The 19,516-nt window shown below is 38.1% G+C and overlaps 1 protein-coding gene across 2 annotated transcripts in view; it reads left to right on the top strand.

Annotated features, from left to right (window-relative positions):
• The window catches only part of RTKN2 (rhotekin 2), a 131,355-nt gene that overhangs the window by 24,720 nt on the left and 87,119 nt on the right, over nt 1-19,516 (top strand). For both annotated transcript variants that reach the window (XM_027962251.3, XM_042240841.2), the window contains one exon: nt 16,345-16,403. In XM_027962251.3, the coding sequence (XP_027818052.2) occupies nt 16,345-16,403 (59 nt within the window). The remainder of the gene's footprint in view (nt 1-16,344; nt 16,404-19,516) is intronic.

Raw genomic sequence — 19,516 nt, 5'->3', positions numbered from 1 at the left:
CTCTTTTAAGACTCCCTTCCCAGGACGGGACTCCCTTCCCAGGACGGAGCTCCCTCTCTGCCTCCTTTATCTCTTTTTTCATCTTTTATATTTTTTCCTACCTGTTTCTGAAGACAATGATCTGCTGTTTTGGATGCCTGATGTCCTCTGCCAGCATTCAGAAGTTTTGTAGAATTTACTCAGCATTGAAATGTTCTTTTGATGAATTTGTGAGGGAGAAAGCGGTTTCACCATCCTATTCCTCCGCCATCTTAGGACCGCCCCCCCCCCATTTTACCATTTTCTAAAAACTCTTTGTCATTGATGTTTTGAAGATTCTAGACTTTAAAAAATATCCTCTAAAAATATTCTGCATTTTATATTTGTCTGTATAGGGGAGGGAAAATTTTTCCATTTGCCCCTCTGATTTCTTTTGACTGGTCTAATATAAGACAGATTAGTAAGAGGAAAAAAATTTTAATTTTGTATATATGGTGGTCCCATACCAGACCACCTGACCTGCCTCATGAGAAACCTATATGCAGGTCAGCAAACAACAGTTGGAACTGGACATGGAACAACAGACTGGTTCCAAATAGGAAAAAGAGTACATCAAGGCTGTACATTGTCACCCTACTTATTTAACTCATATGTAGAGTACATCATGAGAAACGCTGGGCTGGAGGAAGCACAAGCTGGAATCAGGATTTCTGGGAGAAATATCAATAACCTCAGATATGCAGATGACACCACCCTTATGGCAGAAAGTGAAGAAGAACTAAAGAGCCTTTTGATGAAAGTGAAAGAGGAGAGTGAAAAAGTTGGCTTAAAGCTCAACATTCAGAAAACTAAGATCACGGCACCTTGTCCCATCACTTTATGGCAAATAGATGGGGAAACAGTGGAAACAGTGTCAGACTTTATTTTTTAGGGCTCCAAAATCACTGCAGATGGTGACTGCAGCCATGAAATTAAGAGACGCTTACTCCTTGGAAGAAAAGTTATGACCAACCTAGACAGCATATTCAAAAGCAGAGACATTACTTTGCCGACTAAGGTCCGTCTAGTCAAGGCTATGGTTTTTCCAGTGGTCATGTATGGATGTGAGAGTTGGACTGTAAAGAAAGCTGAGCACCAGTGAATTGATGCTTTTGAACTGTGGTGTTGGAGAAAACTCTTGAGAGTCCCTTGGACTGCAAGGATATCCAGCCAGTCCATTGTAAAGGAGATCAGTCCTGGGTGTTCATTGGAAGGACTGATATTGAAGCTTGAAACTCTGATACTTTGTCCACCTGATGCAAAGGGCTGACTCATTTGAAAAGACCCTGATGCTGGGAAAGATTGAATGCAGGAGGAGAAGTGGATGACAGGGATGAGATGGTGGGAAGGTATCTCTGACTCAATGGACATAGGTTTGGGTGGACTCCAGGAGTTGATGGACAGGGCGGCCTGGCATGCTGTGGTTCATGGGTCGCAAAGAGTCGGACATGACTGAGCGACTGAACTGAACATAACTAAAAGATTCAAAAATTGACCAAAGCAGGTGGTTTATTATTTATACCTTGTTGGACAAAGAGTAAATTATTTGTGAAGATTTGAGAAAGCAATGGGATTTGAGCTTAGAGTAGCAAATTAGTGAAGAAGTAATGAAGTTTGCATATACAGCTTCTCTGCCCCAAACTGTGTCTCAGGCAATAAAAATGCCTCCATCCTCCAGCATAGGGAGGGGATATTCCCATAGGAGCTTTGTTTCCTGCTTTCAAGGGAACAAAGGAGGGTTAGGGTGTTCTTGCATGAACTATTTCTCAGGTAACTTTAATTCAAAAAATATGCCACTTTGGCATCTCTTGGGGTGGCCTTACCCAATTCCCATCAGTTACTTGTTTATGGTAGTATTGAACTTTTTCTCCTTTTTTGCTGTAACTGAAAGTTGGAACTTAGTCAGATTCTGATTAAACGTCTCTTGCAATAATTTTTCTAATTGAGATTGGATACTGTATATTCTGCCGTTGTGTTACAATGTGATACTTGTTTTTACTGTTTTAAATAATGCTAAGTTTGATCCCTTGGTTTAAATAGCAGTTGCCACATTTTTCCTCTGTGATACTATAATAGCTTTCCCTTCATGATCATAAGTAATCTTTGTGCTGTTACATTGCAGCTGGGAGAATATTCTGTTATCCAAGAAGCTTTCACTTAATGATTGTATCCATTTATCAGTTCAGTTCAGTCGCTCAGTCATGTCCGACTCTTTGTGACCCCATGAATCACAGCATGCCAGGCCTCCCTGTCCATCACCAACTCCCAGAGTTCACTCAGACTCACGTCCATCGAGTCGGTGATGCCATCCAGCCATCTCATCCTGGGTCGTCCCCTTCTCCTTCTGCCCCCAATCCCTCCCAGCATCAGATTCTTTTCCAGTGAGTCAGTTCTTCGCATGAGGTGGCTAAAGTACTGGAGTTTCAGCTTTGCCATCATTCTTTCCAAAGAAATCCCAGGGTTGATCTCCTTCAGAATGGACTGGTTGGATCTCCTTGCAGTCCAAGGGACTCTCAAGAGTCTTCTCCAACACCACAGTTCAAAAGCATCAATTCTTCGGCATTCAGCTTTCTTCACAGTCCAACTCTCACATCCATACATGACCACTGGAAAAACCATAGCCTTAACTAGACGGACCTTTGTTGGCAAAGTAATGTCTCTGCTTTTGAATATGCTGTCTAGGTTGGTCATAACTTTTCTTCCAAGGAGTAAGCGTCTTTTAATTTCATGGCGGCAATCACCATCTGCAGTGATTTTGGAGCCCCCAAAAATAAAGTCTGACACTGTTTCCACTGTTTCCCCATCTATTTCCCATGAAGTGATGGGACCGGATGCCATGATCTTAGTTTTCTGAATGTTGAGCTTTAAGCCAACTTTTTCACTCTCCTCTTTCACTTTCATCAAGAGACTTTTTAGTTCCTCTTCACTTTCTGCCATAAGGGTGGTGTCATCTGCATATCTGAGGTTATTGATATTTCTCCCAGCAATCTTGATTCTAGCTTGTGTTTCTTCCAGCCCAGCATTTCTCATGATGTACTCTGCATATAAGTTAAATAAGCAGGGTGACAATATACAGCCTTGACGTACTCCTTTTCCTATTTGGAACCAGTCTGTTGTTCCATGTCCAGTTCTAACTGTTGCTTCCTGACCTGCATACAGATTTCTCAAGAGGCGGGTCAGGTGGTCTAGTATTCCCATCTCTTTCAGAATTTTCCACAGTTTATTGTGATCCACACAATCAAAGGCTTTGGCATAGTCAATAAAGCAGAAATAGATGTTTTTCTGGAACTGTCTTGCTTTTTCCATGATCCAGCGGATGTTGGCAATTTGATCTCTGGTTCCTCTGCCTTTTCTAAAACCAGGTTGAACATCTGGAAGGTCACAGTTCACGTATTGCTGAAGCCTGGCTTGGAGAATTTTGAGCATTACTTTACTAGCCTGTGATATGAGTATCCATTTATGATCCTTGCCTAAATTATTAGGACTTTACAAGACCGTCATTATCTATTAATAATACTCTGTTTTCCTATAACTTTTGGCTAATATTCATTTGTAAGGAAGGGCATTCCTCTTCTTTCTGTCTCCATAGATTTGTTGGGGGTTTTAATACAATGTGTTATTATCATTTGTATTCATTAATCTTTTTTATAGATTAAATTGTCCCAATTTTGTTCAGTGGAAGGTCCTTTAAACTGGCTTCTTTGTCCTTTTGACTTGTCTCTCTATTAGTCAATGGGAACTTTCTTACTCTGTGGCACAAAAGGATGACCCAGGTTTGCCTTGTATTTTCTGTGCATTTGACCTTGAGTCTGCCATTTCTTTAATGAGTCTTGATCTGCTTTAAGGGCCAATGGTAATTTGAAACCAAGATATGAGCATTAGGTATGCTCACTTTTATTGGGATTGCTAATTTTAGGCCTTGAAAACAGTAAAACTATGGGAAAGACTTAAAAAGTGATGAGTTTATATTGATCTTTATAAATTTTTTAAATTACTTTGTATTTGTATCTCTTTTTCTTATACTAAATATCTTAATTCCTAAGAAAGAGCAATATATTTCCTTATTTGATTTGTATATATATTTGTTTTATACTATTATTATATAAAATAGTTTTGTAATTATAATACCAGCATTATTGCTGATATAAATCCATCTGGGCAAGTTCAAGATATCCTTGTAATTCTTTTCTTACCTACAGAAATTATTAAAACTGTACATAAAAAGTTGAAAGAATTATACTGTGAAGATGGATATATCTGCAACTGAGAGTCTACAATTAATATTTTACTATATTTGCTTTGTCTTATATCTTTCTACTCATCTATCAGTTCAGATTATTTTTTATGATGAAAGGTCTTTTTTTACATGTGTGTGTGTGTATACATACAAATATATATACATTCTTGTTTATACAAGGTTAAAAGTTTAAAAGTTACTTAAAATAGCTCACTCTCTCTCTCTGCATTTTATGTTATCAGTTTCATAAACAGCCATTCATTACTTGTGTCAGTTTGGGGTTGCCTTTTATCCCTCTTTGAATAAACTGTGCTTTCTGTATATGCTTTGTTTGTTTTTCCTCAATGCTGGATTAGTAGTACCTGCCTCTATTCCCACTTGAAGAGGCAAACACTGCTCTTTTTCTTTTTTTCGCTGTAGATTTTGCCTATTCTAGAACTTAATATAAATGGAATTTGTCCAGTGTGTCCTGTTCTTTTCATCAGCATAATATTTTTGAGATTCTTCAGTAACTAGCATATATCAGTGAGATTCTTCAGTAATAGCATGTATTGCTCCTTTTTATTGATAAGTATTTTTCTGTATGAATATACCATGGTGCCACTTCCTTCTTCTGGGGTTGACTTCTGTCCAACTTATTCCTAGTACAGGTTGCTTGCCAATCCCTTCAGGTAGTTGTGTTTTAAATAGTTTTTCCATATTTTAAATTGTTTTCTTTGGGAGACTTTCTCAGATATGAGTTACTCTTAACATTGCATCTTGATCAGATAAATTTTTATTTTTTCCTACTTTACAAAATGCTTTGACATTTTCTCTCTGACTTCATGTGGTCAGCTTTCATGACTGTCTTACAGATTTTTGAAGTTAAATTTATTTTAATCGAAGTACAGAGTTCAGGCTGGAAGTTGAATGGTTCTGTGAAGATGTACAAGACCTTCTAGAACTAACACCCGAAAAAGAAGTCTTTTTCATTATAGGGGACTGTAATGCAAAAGTAGGAAGTCAAGAAACACCTGGAGTAACAGGCAGATTTGGCCTTGGAGTACAGAATGAAGCAGAGCAAAGGCTAATAGACTTTTGCCAAAAGAATGCACTGCTTATAATAAACATCCTCTTCCAACAACACAAGAGAAGACTCTACACATGAACATCACCAGATGGTCAACACTGAAATCAGATTGATTATATTCTTTGCAGCCAAAGATGGAGAAGCTCTATACAGTCAACAAAAACAAGACCAGGAGCTGACTGTGGCTCAGATCATGAACTCCTTATTACCAAATTCAGACTTAAATTGAGGAAAGTAGGGAAAACCACTAGACCACTCAGGTATGACCTAAATCAAATCCCTTATGATTATACAGTGGAAGTGAGAAATAGATGCAAGGGATTAGATCCGATAGACAGAGTGCCTGATGAACTATGGACAGAGGTTTGTTACATTGTACAGGAGGCAAGGATTAAAACCATCTCTAAGAAAAAGAAATGCAAAAAAGCAAAATGGCTGTCTGAGGAGGCCTTAGAAATAGCTGTGAAAAGAAGAGAGGCAAAAAGCAAAGGAGAAAAGGAAAGATATAAGCATCTGAATGCAGAGTTCCAAAGAATAGCAAGGAGTGACAGAAAGCCTTCCTCAGTGATCCGTGCAAAGAAATAGAGGAAAACAATAGAATGGGAAAAACTAGAGATCTCTTCAAGAAAATTAGAGATACTAAGGGAATATTTCATGCAAAGATGAGGTCAATAAAGGACAGAAATGGTATGGACCTAACGGAAGCAGAAGATATTAAGAAGAGGTGGCAAGAATACACAGAAGAACTGTACAAAAAAGATCTTCATGACCAAGATAATCACGGTGCTGTGATCATTCACCTAGAGCCAAACATCCTGGAATGTGAGGTCAAGTGGACCTTAGAAAGCATCACTACGAACAAAGCTAGTGGAAGTGATGGAATTCCAGTTGAGCTGTTTCAAATCCTGAAAGATGATGCTGTGAAAGTGCTGCACTCAATATGCCAGCAAATTTGGAAAACTCAGCAGTGGCCACAGGACTGGAAAAGGTCAGTTTTCATTCCAATCCCAAAGAAAGGCAATGCCAAAGAATGCTCAAACTACCACACAATTGCACTCATCTCACATGCTAGTAAAGTAATGCTCAAAATTCTCCAAGCCAGGCTTCAGGAATACGTGAACTGTGAACTTCCAGATGTTCAAGCTGGTTTTAGAAAAGGCAGAGGAACCAGAGATCAAATTGCCAACATCTTCAGGATCATGGAAAAAGCAAGAGAGTTCCAGAAAACCATCTAATTCTGCTTTATTGACTATGCAAAAGCCTTTGACTGTGTGGATCACAACAAACTGTAGAAATTTCTGAAAGAGATGGGAATACCAGACCATCTGACCTGCCTCTTGAGAAACCTATATGCAGGTCAGGAAGCAACAGTTAGAACTGGGCATGGAACAACCGACTGGTTCTAAATAGGAAAAGGAGTACGTCAAGGCTGTACATTGTCACCCTGCTTATTTAACATATATGCAGAGTACATTATGAGAAACGCTGGGCTGGAAGAAGCACAAGCTGGAATTAAGATTTTTGGGAGAAATATCAATAACCTCAGCTATGCATATGATACCACCTTTATGGCAGAAAGTGAAGAGGAACTAAATAAAAAGCCTCTTGATGAAAGTGAAAGTGGAGAGTGAAAAAGTTGGCTTAAAGCTCAACATTCAGAAAACTCAGATCATGGCATCTGGTCCCCTCTCTTCATGGGAAATAGATGGGAAAACAGTGGTAACAGTGTCAGACAAATCACTGCAGATGGTGATTGCAACCATGAAATTAAAAGATGCTTACTCCTTGGAAGGAAAGTTATAACTAACCTTGATAGCATGTTGAAAAGCAGAGACATTGCTTTGCCAGCAAAGGTCCATCTAGTCAAGGCTATGGTTTTTCCAGTGGTCATATGAAAGTTGGACTGTGAAGAACGCTGAGTGCCGAAGAATTGATGCTTTTGAACTGTGGTGTTGGAGAAGACTCTTGAGAGTCCCTTGGACTGCAAGGAGATCCTACCAGTCCATCCTGAAGGAGATCAGTCCTGGGTGTTCATTGGAAGGACTGATGCTGAAGCTGAAACTCCAATACTTTGGCCACCTATGTGAAGAATTGACTCTTTGGAAAAGACCCTGATGCTGGGAGGGATTGGGGACAGGAGGAGAAGGGGACGACAGAGGATGAGATGGCTGGATGGCATCACTGACTCGATGGACGTGAGTCTGAGTGAAGTCTGGGAGTTGGTGATGGACGGGGAGGCCTGGCATGCTGCGATTCATGGGGTCGCAAAGAGTCGGACATGACTGAGCAACTGAACTGACCAACTGAACCGAACAAAGTTCAGTATCTATGTATACTTACATTTATGCAATGGGGCTTCTCTGGTAGCTTAGCTGGTAAAGAATCCGCCTGCAATGCATGAGACCCTAGTTCGATTCCTGGGTCAGGAAGATCTGCTGGAGAAGGTGTAGGCTACCCACTCTAGTATTCTTGTGCTTCCCTGGTGGCTCAGACAGTAAAGAATCTGCCTGTGGTGCAGGAGACCTGAGTTCCATTCCTGAGTTGGGAGGGTCTTCAGAAGAATGAAATGGCTACCTGCCCTAGTATTCTGGCCTGAAGAATTCCATGGACTGTATATAGTCCATGGGGTTACAAAGAGTCATCGTGACTGAATGACTTTCCCTTCAGTTTTTTATATATATGCAGAAGATGTGTGTTATTGATTACAGTTTTAAGATCTTCTGTTGCCTTGCTTATTTTTTGACCACTTAAACTATCTTGGACAAAAAGAGGTTAAGATTTTTGTTATTAAGGTTTTGCTGTCTTCCCCTTTTATATCTCATACTTCCTGTTTTATGAAGCATTTGGTACCTAGTACTTGTCATGTGTTCATTGCTAGTTGCAGCCTTTAGCAGTATGGAGTCTCCTTTTGTTGTTGTCCTGTAAAGCTTTTGGATCTGAGTTCTACAATTTTCTGATAACAAGATCATATACTCTGATTTCTTATTGTTTGCATTTGTTTGGTATCTCTTTGTCCATCTCTAATTAGCCTTTATGAATTGTTTGTTGAAAGTATGTTTCTTGTATTCATGAGTTTTACATTATGAGCGTATCTGAAAATCCTTTTACTAGAGAAATCTGGGCTTCCCTGGTGGCTCAGATGGTAAAGAATCCTCCTGCGATGCGGGAGAACTGGGTTTGACTTTGTGTGTGTGTGTGTGTGTGTGTGTGTATATATGTATATATATATATATATATATATATATATAGCTGATATACTTGATTTCAGTTTTGTCATATTCTTATATGTTAACTTACGTGTATTATAATTATAGCTTGTCTTTTATATGTGGCCTGTTTTACTTATTCTTTTTTTGATTTAAGAAGATTATTTGTCATAGTAGTACTGGAACTTTATATGTTTAAAAACTATATACTGTTAGCTTTATAATGACCTTAGTTCTTTTTTTTTCTTAGGTTTCTCCTATTTTGTTTTTCTGCTTTATATGATATCATTTTGGAGAAGGCAATGGCAACCCACTCCAGTACTCTTGCCTGGAAAATCCCATGGATGGAGGAGCCTGGTGGGCTGCAGTCCATGGGGTCACGAAGAGTCAGACACGACTGAGCGACTTCACTTTCACTTTTCACTTTCATGCATTGGAGAAGGAGATGGCAACCCACTCCAGTGTTCTTGCCTGGAGAATCCGAGGGACGGGGGAACCTGGTGGGCTGCCGTTTATGGGGTCGCACAGAGTCGGACACGACTGAAGCGACTTAGCAGCAGCAGCAGCAGCAACATGATATCATTTTGTTTATACTTACAGTTTTCTGTGTGGAAATCAATGAACTTGTTCTATTTTCCCCATTTCTTCCTTTTCTACCATCCAGTCTTCTTGTTTTAGAGTTGTATTTCTGCTTTGCTAAGTAGATAGTGTTTACATACCAATCCTATATTTGTATCTTCACCTTTCTTTTAGCCTTTGATCTACAGTTAAATAAATATGATGTTTGATACCTGTCTTTTTGTTATGCTTTCTAAAATCATCTGTTGTTTAGAGGAAGCTCATGAGCTAGTGGATTCCTTAAAGTGAATACAGTTTTCTTCGCATTCTTGTATCTTTAAAGTGCTTTTCTTTAGTGTTGGTACCTAAAGTGCAGCTTGATTGGATATGAAATCCTTGGCCAACACTTTCTTTCGCTGAGATTCTCTGAATACCTTGCTCCATTGTTGTATTGTTATCAATAAATCTAATGTCTAATTTTTTTTCCTTTTTAAAAAGACCAGGTCGTTTATCTGGTATATGACTAAGGCTGAGCATTTTGGCTCATGTAGTGCCTTTGAAATATTGCTCAGATGGTTAAGAATCTGGCTGCCATAGAGGAGACTCAGGTTCGACCACTGGGTTGGAAAGATCCCCTGTAGAAGGGGATGGCAGCTCACTCCAGTATTCTTGCCTGGAGAATTCCGTGGACAGAGGAGCCTGGCAGGCTACCATCCATGGGGTTTCGAAGAGTTGGACACAACTGGGTGACTTAAAATATATTAATAGATTCAGTTCTTTTATTTTCAGACAGTTTTCCTGGAGTCAAAGCTTTGAGGGATGGGGGTGGGGGAAACATTAATTCTATCCTATCTTGTTATTTTATTTTTCATATTTAAGGACTCCAGTTACATGCAGATTGGATCTTCTTTGCCTGTCTTTTATGTCTATCACTTTCTTTTTGATGTTTTTAAACTCTTTATTTTATCTTTCTGTTTTGATCCACTGTATCCCTTTTTGCAGCATTTACCTGCTGTTTATTCTGTACTAGTGTGAGGTGTTAGATTTCAGATTCTTGTTTTCTCTCCTTGCAGTGGCTTTGTAAGCTACACTTAATTCATTTTGAAGTATCATGTTACTTTTTTTTGTTCTTTGTTTTTTGGAAAGTGGTTGGTGGGATATTTTTATCAGCTGAAGCATTGGAATTCTACTTTCATTTTATAGTAACTTTCTATTGGTGTTTGAGTCCTTTTTTGTCATTGTTCCTAATGAAATATGTAGGATGTAGTATTTTTCTGGGTCAAGTGGTGATAGTGGAGAGAAGTGGGTAAAAGGAGCTACTTGGTTTCATAGTTCAAAAGTGTTTTCTATTATTGGAAGGATGGATAGGAGTTTTGGTTCCTTTAGACATGTTTGTCAGTTGATTTTGATAGTTTGATGCTATTTTATATCTAGGGCATTTTAATTTCAGTTCCTTTCTCCTCCTCCTCTTCTTTCTCCCCTCCCAACCCTTTCTCTACCTCCTCTTGCTCCCTCTCCCCTCCTCTTCCTTGTCTTCTTCCTGCCTTCTTTTTATCATGGCCAAACCTTCCAAGGATACCTCCGCTATTGTGTGTCTCTTCTCCACAAGACTAACAACTTCTGAACCACAGTTCTTTTGGAACCCCTACCAGGGCTGTGGTAGACACCAGATTTTGTATCCATCTTCTAGAGGAGAGGATTAGATAAGCTGATCTTATTTTGTGTTCTGCAGTTGGTTTTCAGTTGCTCAGTCATGTCCAACACTTTGCAACCCCATGGACTGCAGCATGCCGGGCTTTCCTGGCCTTTGCCATCTCCCAGCTTGCTCAAACTCATGTTCATTGAGTTGGTGATGCCATCCAGCCATCTCGTCTTCTGTTGTCCCCTCCTCATCCTGCCTTCAATCTTTCCCAGGATCAGGTCTTTTCCATGCATCAGATGGTCAAGTGTTTTGCAATACCTGACTATTTGGGCGAGGCCTCCAGGAGCTGGCTCTGTTGTTTTCAGTTGTAAATTGAAGTCTGATTTCTAGTTATGCTGTTGGTTTGGGCCATAGATGATTTTATTTGCTTTCCTTGTTGATGTGAAACTTTTCATAGGATTCTAGAAAAGATTCCAATTTAGGTGACTATCATTATCTTCCCTGGTGGCTCAGAGGTTAAAGCATCTGCCTGCAATGAGGGAGACCCGGGTTTGATCCCTGGGTCTGGAAGATCCCCTGGAGAAGAAAATGGCAACCCACTCCAGTATTCTTGCCTGGGAAATCCCATGGACGGAGGAGCCTGGTGGCCTACAGTCCACAGGATTGCAAAGAGTCGGACACGAGTGAACGACTTCACTATCACTATCACTGTCTATCATTATCTTGTAGAAACTGGGAAGTCATACTCTGATCACTTTAACAAATGATTTAGTGCCTCTTCCATGTAAGCTTCAAATTAATACTAAAGCCACAAGGGCTCACAAAATAATCCTGGTTTTCATGGACCTTCCTGAGAATGATACAGAAATACTAGGGCTTCGCCAGTGGTTCAGATAGTAAAGAATCTGCCTGCAGAGCAGGAGACATGGGTTCAGTCCCTGGGTCGGAAAAATCCCCTGGAGAAGGGAATGGCTATCCATTCCAGGATTCTGGCCTGGAGAATTCCATGGATAAGAGGAGCCTGGCAGGCTACAGTCCATGGGGTTGCAGTCAGACATGACTTAGCAACTAACACTAAAAATGATACAGAATACATTAAAAATATTATTTTATTCAGTAGCTATTAGATAAATACTTCCCACCATTTACAGATGAGGATGCTGAGTCTGAGAGGTTAACAGCAACTTACTAACTAGTTATTAATGGGTAAGAGTCACACCTATAAGGACTTGCTCCACCAAAATGACCATATCCTATTTTACTTCATTTGATATTCACTAAACATTTGTTGAGTTCCTTAGACTGTACTGAGTTATATATTGGGCACTGGTGATTGAGCAGTGAACAAAATAGGCCGAAATACTATTCTTTTTTTAAAAAATAATTTTATTTATTTTTGGCTGTGCTGGGTCATCATTGCTGCATGAGCTTTTCTCTGGTTGCCGTGACCGGGGGCTGTGCTTTGCTGAGGTGCGTGGACTTCTCATTGCAGTGGCTTCTCTTGTTGTGGAGTGTGCACACAGCTCTGGCGGTTGTGGCTCCCGGGCTTTGGAGCACAGGCATAATAGTTGGTGCATGAGCTTAGTTGCTCCACGGCATGTGGGATCTTGCTGGATCAGGGACCAAACCTACGTCTACTGCATTGGCAGGTGGATTCTTCACCAGTGAGCTGCCAGGGAAGCCCCCAGAATTCCTATTCTTACAGAACTTACATTTTAGCAATAATGTTCTCTCCTGGCCTAACCCACGAGTCTGTCTTCTTGAAACTTTATTTGACTTTGTGAAAATAATACTAGTCAAAGATATTTATAGGACCTAATTATATGTATCATTCAACATGATTGTGATTTTAATAATGCCACAAAGCTAAATAGTTTCTTACACTCCAATTGACTAGTTTAGTTACTTATATACTATAACATAAACAAAAATAAAGGCTAAAAGTGTAGATTGCCAGTGAAATTATGTACTCCTGGCATTTCTGCAATACAATATGGTATATTAAAGACATTACTGGTTTTACTTTTTTAAACTTCATATTGTTCGGTGTCTGTTGAAACTAGGTTGTTATTTCAAGATTTAAAGTAGAAAACTCATCTTCCCAACTTAACATACTTATGAAGGTATTGAATTTATACCACATAGTTTTAGATGGCTTAAAATTCCATGTTAAGCATTTCTGAGTGTTTTAGTCTTCACTTACTTGCGTGAGGGGTGAAGGATTTTTATAACCTGCTTTTAAATAATAGAATTCTATTTAGAATTCTTCTAGTGCTTCATTAAGAAAATGATGCTTTCATCATGTGTCATTTCTTTATGTATTTTGTTAACTCTGGAAGGCAGTGCTATTGTAAATTCCAATATGGAACAATATAAAATAAGGTAAACTATATTTACTGTGCTAATTTTAATACAGATTTTTGAGCAACAAAGTGGCTGATTGGCACCCTCTGTTGGTCATTATATTTACCTACAGGCAGAAATATGTTAATAAAATAGTTAAAAATTTGTCTTTTATATTTTTGTCTTTTAAATTAGCTTTTACAAATCTTACCAAAATAATTCTCTAAACCAGGTTTATAAGAATAAGGTACACTGTTATATAGCTGTGCTTTTGATTGAGTGATTTTTATGGTTATTTGCTTTTTCTTCAGACTGGCTAATTGTAGCATTTAGAATTGGCATTAACATTGCAGATTTTAAAGCAAGTATTTATTTAACTGTAGCAAACCATTAGCTACAGTAGCACATTGTTAAATAGATAATGTTTAACAATTTTGTTGTCAATTTGGATTAATTAGAAAACATCACGTTTTAGCACCCTAAATAGCAATTGAGTTATTTGAATTGAAAATAATTCAAGCTTCTGAAACATGAGGCTGGATTACTTCATCTCTTAATTTTTTAAAGGCAGACTTAATTATTCTGTAAGATTATATGGTTAATTGGATTTATATTATGGGGGGTTTCCCTGGTGGCTCAGACGGTAAAGTGTCTGCCTGCAATGCGGGAGATCTGGGTTCGATCCCTGGGTCGGGAAGATCCTCTGGAGAAGGAAATGGCAACCCACTCCAGTGTTCTTGCCTGGAAAATCTCATGGATGGAGCCTGGTAGGCTACAGTCCATGGGGTCGCAAAGAGTCGGATACGACTGATTATATGGTTAATTGGATTTATATTATAGTTTGATAATATTTGTGTATAATAAATTTGTTGACTAGTCCTGAAAAGGACTTTTCTATGCAAGTAATTTACAGTTATAGGGGAAAAAAGCTATACCCTTGCCAGGTGGTTGAATAATTTAGAGTGGGAAAATTTTTTTGGTAAATATTCAGCCAGTTGCTTTTGGTGTTTCTATTATTTTAGAATTTCACGTGTCTGCCAAAGCCTTAAATTTAATCCAATTTAATAATGCCTAATGGATTTAAATTTTAGCATAATCTATGACCTATTCCATAATACTGAAGTTACTCACTGTATTAGAGCTTCCTTGTATTTTTTCACTGAAATAAATATTTTGAAGAATTTATGCATTGCTCATATAGGAGATATTTTTAGAAATATTTACTTACAAATGCCAGCCAACTGTGTTTATACTGTTTCTTGTACCAATTTGAGGAAATTGAGATTTGTGTTTGATTTCTAGTTGGCCTTTCAGTATATAATTTCACAACATAGTAGACTATTCAGTTGAATTTTTCACTCTGATGACCTAATAAGCCAGCTGGTATTCCCCAACATGACAAACTGAACTTGTCTATGAAATATTGAACTTGACTCTTAAAAATTTATGATTCAACAAAACATTATTTTGAAATAATGAGTACTTCTATTTTTCACTGAGTGAATTCCCTGTTTTAATTTAAATACCAGTGTAACCACAAAATTATTAGATAGGATCCTGAGAATTTATGGCTTTAAGTCTACTATATTACTTAAGTTATACTTAGTGCTAGATTCTATAAATTCTCTATATATAAATTATATAAATACTATATATATATATAAATGTCCGGTATAGGCTTACTGACCGTAAGTACCTCAGTAAATTATTTTTGCTCCTTTGGAATATATTTCACCTGTAATACTTACAGGCTTAATCCAATAAGAGAGTTAAACAAAAAGTAGGATGATATATTTTGTTTTAAAATTTGATGCATGGTAATGAATATTATGTGCAGGCTTTTTAGCAAGGCTACTGACGTGTGCATAGGATGTGTCATACTCTTCTGAAACTTAGATACACTTCACACTCCCACTCAGTCTTTCTCCAAAAGCCCTTTTAGAATCAAAACAGTATTCAAATGAAGCTTCTATCTTATCACATACTTGAGGTACCTAATTAAATTAACTGGCAGTTAATTGGCTAACCAAATTGAATAGAGACAAAAAAAAAAAAAAAGTGCACAGAATACTCCTGGATACATTGCTCTAGAAATGGAATGCTAATCTCTAAATGTAGGTTATTTATTAGGAAACAGGATATTGGAGAACTGTTTAGAGATGGGATTGATTTGGTGTAATGGAAATAGAATCCCTTCGACTGCAAGGAGATCCAACCAGTCCATTCTAAAGGAGATCAATCCTGGGTGTTCTTTGGAAGGAATGATGCTAAAGCTGAAACTCCAGTACTTTGGCCACCTCATGCAAAGAGTTGACTCATTGGAAAAGACTTTGATGCTGGGAGAGATTGAGGGCAGGAGGAAAAGGGGACGACAGAGGGTGAGATGGCTGGATGGCATCACCTACTCGATGGACGTCAGTCTGAGTGAACTCTGGGAGATGGTGATCGACAGGGAGGCCTGGTGTGCTGAGATTCATGGGGTCACAAAGAGTCGGACACGACTGAGCTACTGAACTGAATGGAAATAACTATTTTGAAAAAAAAAATTGTGATAATAGTATAGTCTACATTCAAACCTGGAAGTGTCTTATATCCCAAGAATTTCCTTTGAGACATTTTCTATTGTCATGGTAATGTTTTCCTCTCCACATTTATTCTCTCTAGAGGGCCACTCCCTTCCTTTGCCACCTTAGTTAATTTATTGTTCTGATATATGCTTAGCGTTTAAAGCTTCAGGGAAATAAATTACAATATTACTTGCACATGAATATGTAGCAGAGAGTAATTTTTTAAATGTTTGTTGGAGATTTTATAGGGATAATATACTCTTCGGTGGTAAGCTCATGGTTAGAAAGTTTATTTATTAACTTTTTCAGATGACTATAATCTGGTAAGCTAGAAATGTAATTTATGAAATGGTTACCCAAGATATGCTTCCTAGGACTTGTGTAAATATGGCATATCTTGTTTATAAATGTAAGAGGTCACAAAAGACTTTCATTGTAGAGTAAACTAATATGCACTCATCAGGGAAAGTACAGGTTATATAAAAAAATCAGAGAGAGAATGGCCCTATTTCTGTTAAAGTCAGCTAGCTGTTGACTAAACATCACAAACTTTGAGTCAAATAGTTTATATTAACTGGAAGTCATTGTTATTCCAGGATATGTGTTTATTTTTAGTATTTAGGCATTTAAGAAAGATTGTTAAAACAATTGCTAATTAGAGAAGATCTTTGTTTTTTCATTAGGTTTTTATTTTCTTTTGACAGTGAGGAGAATTTTGAAAGTAAAGAACGGACAGCTTGTAGAGGAAAGATTGCCATTTCAGGTATGCTGTAATGGATTATTTTTATATTGCTGAGTAAATTCTATAAAGTAACTTCCTAGAGTTAGTGGTTTTTTAAAATTCCTTATATCCATTTTCATTTTTCATTTTATTTTGCATACCTCTACCAGAACATTTGTTCTAAAATACTGTTTTCATCATTGTGCTCTACATTTGTGCAGAATATTACAGTCTGAGCAAACAGATTCATGTATATTATATACATTAATGTAGTTTTCTCTTCAGTACAACACCGTGAAATAAGCAGGGTAGTTCTGTTTTTCTGCAGACTCAGAGGTTAAATGACTTCCTGTAAGTGGTTGAGCTGGGCTACAAACTCAAGTCTTTTGGCTCTCCATTCCTTTTCTGCTCGGAAGTTTCGATGCCGCTTTCTTTTAATGTTTGTCTACTCTGAAATTTCCATGAGGGTTGGAACCGTGTTTGCTTTGTTTGTCACTGTATACCCAGAAACTAATACAGTGCTCAGACGTAGTTATTATTCAGTGAATGTTGACGGGATGGATGACTGCACTCTGTTGCCCATAGGATAGAGAGTAGACTCTCCCCCACCAGAGTTTTATATTTTGATCCAACCATTTTTCCTTGAACTGTATATAGTCCATGGGGTTGCAAAGAGTTGGACACGACTAAGTGACTTTCACGCTCACAACTATTTTTCTAGTCATATTAAGCTGTCTGTATTAGCCATATACTTTTCTCTGTGTTCTGTCTATACACCCTATGCTCCTGACCCCCAGTTAACTCTTGAAATAACTATAGTATCTTCAGGATCTATTAGCTCATCTAAAAGCCTTCCCTGTTATCATTCCCCCAGAAATGATGTTTTCCTTCTCTGGATTCTTAATGCAGTTAGGAAACCCTTTACCACTAGATGGCACTTACGCTGTGTTGTCTCAGTTTCTCCAAAGTGTTTAAGGAAGCTAAAGACAATGGCTTTGGAGATACCACAGATTGGAGTGAATAAGTATGTGACTGACTCATGTGTATGCTAGTTAGATAATGTATCTTTTATAATTATTATCTCACTGATACATTTTAGAAACAACAGACCTCCAGCAGTCCTTAAATAATAACTAGGCTGTTTCATTGGCTGAAAGCCTTATTCTCTTAGCTCCAGGAAGCCTGCTGCTGCATTTCAGGCCATGTCACCCAAGGAACTGTTTTTAGAAACGTGTTCATGATAAATAAAAATTCTACTACGGGACGGGTAGAGCTGAATTTTACATATGACATAATTGTCCTAAACCAGAGGAATTCTTCTTGGCAGAAATTCTTCAGAAAATAACTATATATAAAAATCTGTTGTTTGCTGTATAGTTATTTCTGTTTTCCTCTTTGAAATTATGATATGAGTGGAATAAAACATGTTTTATATGTTATTTATGCTTCTGATGCCAAACATAGCACTTTTACATATTATACAGTTGTTAACTATGTTCAATAAATTTTAAAGTGAAAAAACAAAATATTATAGATTTTTAAAGAGGATTCTAAAAATACTTAAATATAATCCTTAAATAATTAAATATAATTCCTTGCTTATGCTATAGTGCCACTCAGTGTGTTAAATTGTTGTTGAAGACTGAATGCTGTGATAGTTAGCCTCTATTGTCATTTCATAATAGGTTATTGACTGCTGCAGTTCATGAAATTAGTATTAACTGTCCAATTAGAAGAGTGTTTAAATAAAAGCATTTAAGAGAGAAAACTGTTTTCTTGACCACGAATACTTGAGTGTAGAAATTAATCTTATTTCATGTGTTCTTTTATTATAAATGATAATTTTAAATTAAGGAGCCAAAATTCTGAGAAAATGGGATACATTTTCTTCTACAAAATTTCTTCTCATCTTTGCTTAGGCTCAATCATACCGTGTCTGTGTGTTTGTAAAAGATAAAAGCAAAGAATGTTAAAAATGAATTCACCTTTATAAATCCATTTTATTTTGATAAGGGAATGAAAATATGACTTGTTTTGATCAAAGTGAATATGTGCAACAAAATTTCATAGTGTTTCATTGTTTTCCAGAAGATACTTGGGTTTTCTGTTTCCAGCTTCACCACGCACTGGCCAGATCTTTCAGTTCAGTTCAGTTCAGTCGCTCAGTTGTGTCTGACTCGTTGCGACCCCATGAATTGCAGCACGCCAGGCGTCCCTGTCCATCACCAGCTCCTGGAGTTCACTCAAACTCAGTTCATCGAGTCGGTGATGCCATCCAGCCGTCTCATCCTCTGTCGTCCCCTTCTCCTCCTGCCCCCAATCCCGCCCAGCATCAGGGTCTTTTCCAATGAGTCGACTCTTCGCATGAGGTGGCCAAAGTACTGGAGTTTCAGCTTTAGCATCATTCTTTCCAAAGAAATCCCAGGGCTGATCTCCTTCAGAATGGACTGGTTGGATCTCCTTGCAGTCCAAGGGACTCTCAAGAGTCTTCTCCAACACCACAGTTCAAAAGCATCAATTGTTCAGCACTAAGTTTTCTTCACAGTCCAACTCTCACATCCATATATGACCACTGGGAAAACCATAGCCTTGACCAGACGGACCTTTGTTTGCAAAGTAATGTCTGCTTTTCAACATGCTATCTAGGTTGGTCATAACTTTCCTTCCAAGGAGTAAGCGTCTTTTAATTTCATGGCTGCAATCACCATCTGCAGTGATTTTGGAGCCCCCAAAAATAAAGTCTGACACTGTTTCCACTGTTTCTCCATCTATTTCCCATGAAGTGATGGGACCAGATGCCATGATCTGAGTTTTCTGAATGTTGAGCTTTAAGCCAACGTTTTCACTCTCCTCTTTCACTTTCAGCAAGAGACTTTTTAGTTCCTCTTCACTTTCTGCCATAAGGGTGGTGTCATCTGCATATCTGAGGTTATTGATATTTCTCCCGGCAATCTTGATTCCAGCTTGTGCTTCTTCCAGCCCAGCGTTTCTCATGATGTACTCTGCATAGAAGTTAAATAAGCAGGGTGACAATATGCAGCCTTGACGTACTCCTTTTCCTATTTGGAACCAGTCTGTTGTTCCTTGTCCAGTTCTAACTGTTGCTTCCTGACCTGCATACAGATTTCTCAAGAGGCAGGTCAGGTGTCTGGTAT

Source organism: Ovis aries, chromosome 25, assembly GCF_016772045.2.
Source record: "Ovis aries strain OAR_USU_Benz2616 breed Rambouillet chromosome 25, ARS-UI_Ramb_v3.0, whole genome shotgun sequence".
Lineage (NCBI taxonomy): Eukaryota > Metazoa > Chordata > Mammalia > Artiodactyla > Bovidae > Ovis > Ovis aries.
Note: the sequence above shows the minus strand (reverse complement) of the source record. Positions and strands in the feature narration are given on the sequence as shown.